The following is an 8,967-nucleotide window of genomic DNA, read 5'->3' on the forward strand; positions in this document are numbered from 1 at the left end:
GTCCTGAGTTCCTTGCTCATGCTCGCTCTCCATCTGCTCCTGATTTGGACCTTGATATTTCAGTCTGGTGCTCCAATGTGGGTCTCTGTCTCTGTCTCCTTTCATCACCTGATGAAGGTTAATATTCAGGAGGGCGCCTATATGTTTTTCTTTGGGTTCACCTTCTTATTTAGCTTCTCTAGGATCACGAATGGCAATGGGTTTTTGATCCTACTGCACGTACTGGCTTTGGGGGAGCCTAGGCAGTTTGGATGCTCACCTTACTAGACCTGAACGGAGGTGGGTGGTCCTTGGACTTCCCACAGGGCAGGGAACCCTGATTGCTCTTTGGGCTGACAAGGGAGAGGGACTTGATGGGGGAGGGAGGAATGGGAGACGGTGGCGGGGAGGAGACAGAAATCTTTAATAAATAAATAAATTTAAAAAAAAGATCAAGATTAAAAAAAAACAAGCAAAAATAAACAAAAAAGCTGTCTTTTGTTTTTCCAACAGAGGGCAGTAAAACAGTTTTTTTTAAGTTGTCTTGGTTCCCTTCTCCTTACTTTCCAGTAGCTAGGGATAGGAATAGTAAATATTAAGTGAGACTTTTAAAATAAATTGTTTCTTTCTGTCCTAGGCAAAGTTGGATATTGCATTTGGAACACACCACACGTAAGCAACTTTGACGAAATGGGGGAAGGTGTGATTTTAATTGGCCACAGGATATGAGCAAGGAGCTTTGCGAGCTGATCCCAAGATTCAGCATAGAAGCGTCAATCTGTGACTCAGGGGTCTCTGCCTTTCACTCAGGACATCGGGTGTGGCTGCTCAGAAGCACAGAATTACAAGCATGGCCCTTGTGATCACAGATGATTCTGTGTACACAGTCAGTGCTTACGGCATCCCTGCTTCTCAAAAGTTCTGTGATTTAGCGAGAATGAGTTATATTGAATAGTCTGGTATTAGTTATTGATCCTTTTAATATCACAGACCAGAAAACTCGGGCTTAGAATAAATGAGTTGATTTTCCTTGGGGATGAAAATAGGAATTGAACTCACTTTTAACTTTAGTTTTTAACTTTGTTTGCCCACCGCTACAAATGACTTTGTATCTGCTCTGCCTCATTCATCCCTTGCTCCTTAGAGCAGCTCACACATGTGCATTTTGTAGGTTAAATCCAGCAGTTCTCGATTCGGAGAAGTTACTGGAGTAGATCCATTCTGAGCTAGGGAGTATCCATGGTTTACATTTGCAGAAATGTCAGGATCTTATAAAGGATGGACTCGTGTCTAGAGATCTGGATTGTTTGTTATTTTAAGAATTGTTCATCAATCCAGGGAAGATAGCACACATATGCCTGTAATCCTACCTTTTGGGAGGCTGAGACAAGGGATCAGTCTACGTGAGATCCCCGTCTCACCAGAAAGTGACAAAAATTATTCATCAATATCTATACCGTTTTTGAGTGTCAAGTCTGGAGGATGCCATTTTGTCCTTGCAGCTTTTCATCTTTGGTGAGAACACAAACCAGAGCATGTGAGGTAGAAACAGGGAAAGCCCCAGCTTGTGGCGATGAAGTAGACACTGTCTTCACAGCCTGGAGCTAACAACAGTGGCTGTGGCGCAGTTCCTGGGATGACACACGCCTGAGCAAGCATGCGTTGACCAGGCCATGGGTACCCTGTGCAGAGCACATAGGGCGTACAGCAATCCCAGGCACAGTGTGTTACTTGGTACTTTAGAATGGGAAAGCTTTTTGGTTTCCCAGAGTTGGGGAACAAAGCCAAAGCAACTGAATGGACCATGTCCTCATCTCAGCAGGGCCCAGCCACAGCCTGCTGGGGCGTATTTTTTCCCGCCAACTTCTCCAGCTGGCCATCTTCTCACCAAGACCTCTTCTCCCCTCCATTTTCTAGTAGCATAAAATGTTTACCGTCTCACCTCTGGCTGTGTGCCCTACACACAGTGCCCTGGTTTACGGGCGTGGGTGAGTTCAACCATCTTCTACAGGCTCATTTGGTGACCTAGATAATACTGTTTCCTCCAGCCACAGATTCTACAGTTGTAAAATGAGAATTGCTTCTTCTTGGCATTGTCTTGACACATGCTAGAGCATCCTAAAACAGTGCCTGGAATGGAGGTGCCTGGCGTGCATTTCCTCCCTTCTGCATATCACACCTTCCCATTTAGGAAGCAGTCCTTTTGCTACCCCACTACTTAGGGACAGTACTGTGGGTCCACCTTTTGGGGGAGACTTCACTCCTTATCTCCCTATAGTTTTAACTGTGACCTTACTAACACACATAATGTTGTCTATGAAAAGATTAATATGTCTCCCCTTAATTCTGTTTGATAGGATTCACTGACATTGATACATGATTTCCTCGTAATTGATGCCTTGATTAATGGAAATATTTGTAAAGCTTCTATCATGAGACCCTAGCTAGCTTATCCTTAATTATAATCATCTGCTAATGTGGCAACTGTGTGTGTCAATTTGTCCAGATTTCAGGGACCGCATGTCATAACTGCAGAGCAGATAGCTCAGCAGCTGTCATTTCTTGAGCCTTGCATTAATTTATTGTCTGCCCACTTGAATTACTTTCTCCTTTTGCTAAGAACTAAATATCTCATTCTCTCTTCTGGTCCTGCCATTCCTTTACTTAGTTATCTTTTTCAAGAGGCAGGACCTTGGTCACACCAGAGCACAGTCACACAGGGTCACCTGAAACCTACCAGCCTAGCCCTGAACTCACAGGCACAATCCTGCCACAGCTTCCCAAGCTGCTAGAGTTACAGGCATGTGCCACCATGCCTGGCCTTTCCCTTCACCTTTATATACCTCCTCCAGTGTTGCTTCAACTCGTGGAGTGGCTCATTTGGGGAGACACAGCCTCGATGTTGTCACATGTATCTACTGAGGTACATAAGCTACTAAGAAGTAGCATTTGGCCTCAGAAGAAACCATTTTTAAAAAAAGCCAAGAGAAGCATTACAACCTTGAGAATGAGACTGTAGTTCTGGAGAGAAGACTGAAGTCCCTTAATAACTAGACACACTCTGGAAATAAAAGTCACCCAACACTTAGTTACAAAATAAAGCAGGGCACTGAACAGGAATGAATGCCCAAGTGTTTATTTTACCTTTACATTGTGGACTTTGATTTCATCGTCATCTGTCCCAAGTCGGGGTTGATCCTTCATAATCCACATGAAAAGAGGAGGCTCAGGCATACTGACTGGTTCACTAAAGCTCCTGTGGCTTCTAAAGAACAAGTTCCTGCCTTTAGACTTCACATTGAGAGCTCTTGTGGATATCTCCTGTTCTCTCTCACTGGAAGGAAAGTTAAGAAAAATATGTTAGTGATGCAAGACGCCCCACTGGAAAGAGAGGGCTCAAGTCCAGTCTCCCTTGAGTTCATGGAGGAGGAAAGAGACTTGCTTCAAGCCCAGGCACACAATGGTGACAAGTATGGCAAATGTAATACATGTCTGATGAGGACAGGGCATCTCGCGATCTTCCAGCTGCAGCATTAGTAAGAGATATATTTTACATTCTCACTACACTGCATGTGTGCACGTAGCCACGGGCTGAAACAGGCTCCTGGAAAGATAGATACTTTAAACCTGTGCCATGTATGCGTCAGTTGTTGCAAGCAGGCTAGGCTGTTACACAGCAGGGGGTTTTGCTCCTACCTTGCTTGTAGGATGTCCTCCTGCACAGGGCATGGCCCTGTGGTCCACCATAATGAAATGATAACCACGGACTCTAAGGGACTGGTGAAGGGATGTGAGTTCATGACCCCCAGATATTCTGGTCATTTTTAGAGGGTGGCTTTCTATAGAAGCGGGTTTATAATAATTAAAATTTGGGTAATATAAAAGGTTAAGAATTCCTCCAGCTGTTTCTTGCATTCTCGTTAGAAACCTGTTTATTTGGAAAATTCTGTTCATGCTTTTGTTCGCCTCCCCCTTTTTTGAAGGAAAATGATGCTCTTGCTCTACGAAGAAGGCCTCCGAGTTGTCATCCACACCTCCAACCTCATCCGGGAAGACTGGCACCAGAAAACCCAAGGGTCGGTAGGGCCCTGCACTGCATGGCAGGCCTTTATGCTGGGAAAGGGCAAGGGCAAATGCTATTTGCATTCCTTTTTCTTTCTGCTTTTCTACCTGTGCAAGTGATAGGCATGTACGTAGAAAGGGCATTCCAGCAACAGCCATGGGATTTTCTTTTGCAGGGCACTGCACATGCTCTACCTGAGTCACACCCCATCCCCTCAGTCCTCTACTGCTCCCTGGCCTCCGCCCTCTCTCTTGAGGTAGCTAGTGTTAACAACTTGGCGCAGAATTGTCTGTGACCGTCACTGTGTACAGGAACATTAACATGCAAGTGGTTTGTGAAGTTTATTTATTATAGTCTCTTTTTTAGTTTGAGAATTTCTCACATGCATATAATTTTTTAAACTTAATTCTACCCCTTAGTTCCTCCCATGTGTACTCCGGCCACTTTTCCCTCTCAACTTCGCATGCTCTTTTTATTTTTTTAAGCCTACTGAGTCCACTTAGTGCGACCCTGTATGTGGGATGGGGACCATCTACTGGTGTGGGAAGGCAGTGTAGAGAAGTGAGCTTTGTTCTGTTTGGTCCCTGTGGGCATGTTTGTGTGTGAGTAGGGACACGTGTGTGCCACCGTGCACATGTGGAGGTCAGATGACAACCTAGAGTGTCAGTCCTCAACGTCAGCCTTGCTTGGGCCTGGGTCTCTTGCTGCTCTGTACACCAGGCTAGCTGGCCCAAGTTTCTGGGGATTCCTCTGTCCCCACCTCCCATCGTGCTGCAGGATCACTGGGATTATGTGTGTGAGTTACCGTGCCTGGTCTTACATGGTCTGTGACTATGTGTTACTCTCATTGGTTAATAAAGAAACTGCCTTGGCTTTTTGATAGGGCAGGATTTAGATAGGTGGAGTAGACAGAACAGAATGCTGGGAGAAAGAAAGCATAGTTGTCCAGACACCATGGAGCCAGCCACCAGGTCAGACATGCTGAATCTTTCCCGGTAAGCCACCACTTCGTGGTGCTACACAGATTATTAGAAATGGGTTAAGCAAGATGTGAGAATTAGCCAATAAGAGGCTGAAACTAATGGGCCAGGCAGTGTTTAAATGAATACAATTTGTGTGTTGTTATTTCCGGGGCAAAGCTAGCCATGCGGGAGCCAGGCGGGACGAAAAGCAGGCCTGCTCGCCTCATCACTACAGCGGGCGTTTGTCTAGCTTCATTTCAGGACCCCAGGGTGCTCGGCTGCTCGCCCCCCCTGCTCACATCTGCAGTGTTGCTGCCTAGCCTGGGCTACAGCTACTTTGGAAAGTCTTCCCTCTGACGAGCTTTCCTAAGCCTCAGAGAGCCCATGGGATGAACTGAAATAAGGAGCCTTCCAGCACGTCCTCTGGGCCTGCTGTGACCTCAGTGTGGCCTCAGAGTTTCTGGTGTTCCTAAAAAGTAGGTTTATAGTTCACATAGGTCAGACTCAAAGCAAGAGGAACTGTCCTCTGGCGTGCCTCCACTAGCCACCCTAGTACAGGACCCTGTCGCCCTCTGCTTTGCCTGCTCTTGAGTCTCTCTGATACTTTGCCATTTCCTGTTGCAATTAAGAAACAACAGCAAAGCTCAAGAGGCGGCTAGAGATTGCCATCCACTCTTCTTTTTTTTTTTTTAATATTTATTTAGTATACAATGTTCTGTCTGTATGCCTACAGGCCAGAAGAGAGCGCCAGACCTCATTACAGATGGTTGTGAGCCACCATGTGGTTGCTGGGAATTGAACTCAGGACCTTTGGAAGAGCAGGCAATGCTCTTAACCACTGAGCCATCTCTCCAGCCCGCCATCCACTCTTCTCGCAGAGGACCTAGGTTTGGTTCCCAGCTCCCATGTGATGGCTCACAGCCATCTGGATTCTTTCTCCTGTTCCAGGGGATCCGACTCCCTCCTGGGACCTTTGTAGGCACTGCACACACATGGTGCACATACACAAACGCTCATGAAAATAAAATCTTTTAGAAAAGCAAAACCTTGTAAGGCACCTTCCATGTGCAGTCTTCCCTGGTCAACGGTCTGCTCTGGCCGAGCTTGGTCCCTACTATGCAGAAGTCCCAGCTGTCCTCACCTGTTGCTTGAACACCTGTTCAGGTCTCAGAATCCACATTGTTTGCTGGGTTCAAGAATTGGCTCCACAGTTAAGAACACTTGCTGCCCTTGCAGGACATCCAAGTTGATTCCTAGCAGCCGTATCAGGCAGCTCACAACTGCCTGTAACCCCCGTCTCAAGGGATCCGATGTCCTCTTCTGGCTTCTGTGAGCGTCTGCATGCATGTGGTACCTACATCTGTACTCAGGCACATACACATATAAAGCAAATGATGAAAATTCTGAGTTCTTGACCCAATGTACTGTTCTCGTGTCACCTCGCAAAGTATGAAGAACGCTTCCTTTCTCAGTGTCCTAGTTTAGAAAGTTACCTCCTGTCCCGGTCCTATCTGGAACTTGTCTGTTAGTGAACCTCTTGCTCTTAGGCTCAGCAGCATTGATGGGGGGCTACCTCACACATCTGTCTAGCCTAGCTGGTCACTTTACACCCAGAGAAATCATAGACCCTGCCCGCAATGGCAAAGCCAATGAGGAGCAGATGTGGTCCAGATGTGGGCGCCAGCCTTAGGCAGCCCTGCCCTTCCTGTACTAATTTCCCCCAAGGTAAGCAGGGAATGAGTGAAATGCCCTCTGCTGGGAAGGCATGGACTTCAGACCCACAGCGAGGGGTTCTCGTCCAGCCTGCCGCGCATCCTGGTAGCCGGTAGCCCACCTGCTTCCTCAGGGAGCAGCTGTGTAGAGGAATTGGGCCATTTCTTTTGGGCTTGGTGGGGAGAACTACAGGGGCAAAGGCCACAGAAGGGAAAGATAGTGACAACAAATGTGGCCTGGGGTCTGACCTAACCGTTCATTGCTCTTAGGGCTCCTCCTTTTGAGGGCAGAACTCTTAATCTGGTTTTGCATTGAAGAACATCTAATTCTAGAGGAGCAAAGCCATACTGGTTTTTGTATTCTACTTATATCATATTGTATTGTGTCTTTTGGGTTTATGATTATTTCTGAGATGAAAGTCATCTTATCACTGTTAAATGCTTAACAGTTTGAAGCTAATGTTAAATGTGTTATGTACTCATTCCAGACACAGAATGTATAGGACATGAAAATATCTCAAACCACTATAGAATGTACATTATATTTTTTTTAAAAAAAAATTCTTACTGAAAATAATCTTGCATATACATTTTTCTTGGTTGGATAGCTTTTGATTCTTGGTTTGGCTAAAGAGCTACACTGATAAGGACCTGGTTTTACATCAAGAGATAACATCCAGAAATAATTCTGTGAGGGGAGTCATTGGATCAATGTGATCCAGTCTGTTTCCTCCTGCCAGACGTCCCTTAGTCTCCATGTAAAGACAGTGGCAGGGATTCACCTCTTTGGGTGTCTAATCATCACAGAGGCATTGTTACAGTGAAAGCTCCTGGATGTTAATTAAAGGTTATTTTCTTTCCATTCTAGAATATGGTTGAGCCCTTTGTACCCACGAGTTGACCCGGAAAAGCACACATCCGGAGAGTCAAGCACCCACTTTAAAGCTGACCTCATCAGTTATTTGAGGGCGTACAATCTTCCCCCTCTCCAGGAGTGGATAGACGCCATCCAGGAGCACGATCTCTCTGAAACCAAGTATGTGTCCCCTTACCAGTATGGGAAGCTGAAGTTGCAAGCCATAAAGGTCTGGAAGGCCGGGACCTGGGGAAGGGGAGGAGTGGTATTTGACTGTGCTGCATAGGAGGGTGAGGGGATGAGAACAGATCTGATCACTCCATGGCTCTGGTTCACGGCATTAAGGTGGCAGTGGGTCTATGCCTCCCGCTTGGGTACTTCTAGCATTTCTGAGTTCTTTGCCTGGTACTTTATTAATTGGTTTAGCCAAGAAGGACCTTCAGAGCAGCGGTTCCCACTGAGGAGGCATGGCCCTAGAGTGAACTGGCCCCTTGGACTCTTCCATTATGTCAGTTCTTATGTGTTTTCTGTGGGTTTGTGGTATCATAGCACAACTTGCACGTTACTTTATTGTATTTTACTTTATTTAGTGTTTACCTTGTCGGTTCAACCCCTGGACGCTTTCAAGGAAGTCACAAAGATAACTGGGGACATTTTAGGCTTAGGAAGGTAATAAAACTTTTCCTGTTTTAACATTTAAAATAATATAATGTGTATTCTTTCTCCCTTTTCATTTATGATGGTGGTTCAAATCCCAGCCAGTGCTATACAAGCCTTGTGGTCTTAACTTCTTTCTCAGCCTGTCTCTTGCTGGCTATGGAATGGACAGAACGGTGTCGAGTAGCAGGTGTAAAACAGAGTGTCCTGTAAGCAGGGGGCTTGGGGACTGGCACTTGGTGTCCAGCCTAGGTAACAGGATGCACTTGTGTGCTCACAAATCCTGCAGGTTGAGCAGCATCGGCAATGTTCAAGACACTTCTCCTCACAGCTCATGCTGTGCCATAGCTTAGTTCCAGAGCAAGCAGGCAAATCAGAATGTATGTGATGAGATGGGAGGGAGTCTAACAGTGCTCTCCTTAGGATTGAAGTTTTTCAGGAGCTGAGCCCTGATGGATACTGGGTCTGAGAGTTGTCAGTTCACTTCTGTTTCTCACAGCATGCTGCAGTACATTGAAACTGAGAGGGGTGTGTGTGTGTGTGTGTGTGTGTGTGTGTGTGTGTGTGTGTGTGTGTGTGTGTGTGCGCACGCGCGCGAACGTGTGTGTAAATATTACTGCCTGAGCTATGGAAAGGAAGGTAATACAAAAAGGTAATACATATTAAATTCAACAAAACGTCAGTCAGAATATGAGTTCCACTGGGGCAGGAGCTGTCCACATTCTTCTTGCTGTCTGC

The 8,967-nt window shown here is 46.0% G+C and overlaps 1 protein-coding gene across 1 annotated transcript in view; it reads left to right on the forward strand.

Annotated features, from left to right (window-relative positions):
* Tdp1 (tyrosyl-DNA phosphodiesterase 1) overlaps positions 1-8,967 on the forward strand; it is a 70,722-nt gene that overhangs the window by 17,188 nt on the left and 44,567 nt on the right. The window contains exons 6-9 of the mRNA XM_026778646.1: positions 617-651; positions 3,963-4,055; positions 7,585-7,752; positions 8,163-8,241. Coding sequence (XP_026634447.1) covers positions 617-651; positions 3,963-4,055; positions 7,585-7,752; positions 8,163-8,241 — 375 coding nt within the window. The remainder of the gene's footprint in view (positions 1-616; positions 652-3,962; positions 4,056-7,584; positions 7,753-8,162; positions 8,242-8,967) is intronic.

This window comes from Microtus ochrogaster, chromosome 1 (genome assembly GCF_000317375.1).
Source record: "Microtus ochrogaster isolate Prairie Vole_2 chromosome 1, MicOch1.0, whole genome shotgun sequence".
In the NCBI taxonomy this organism is placed as follows: domain Eukaryota; kingdom Metazoa; phylum Chordata; class Mammalia; order Rodentia; family Cricetidae; genus Microtus; species Microtus ochrogaster.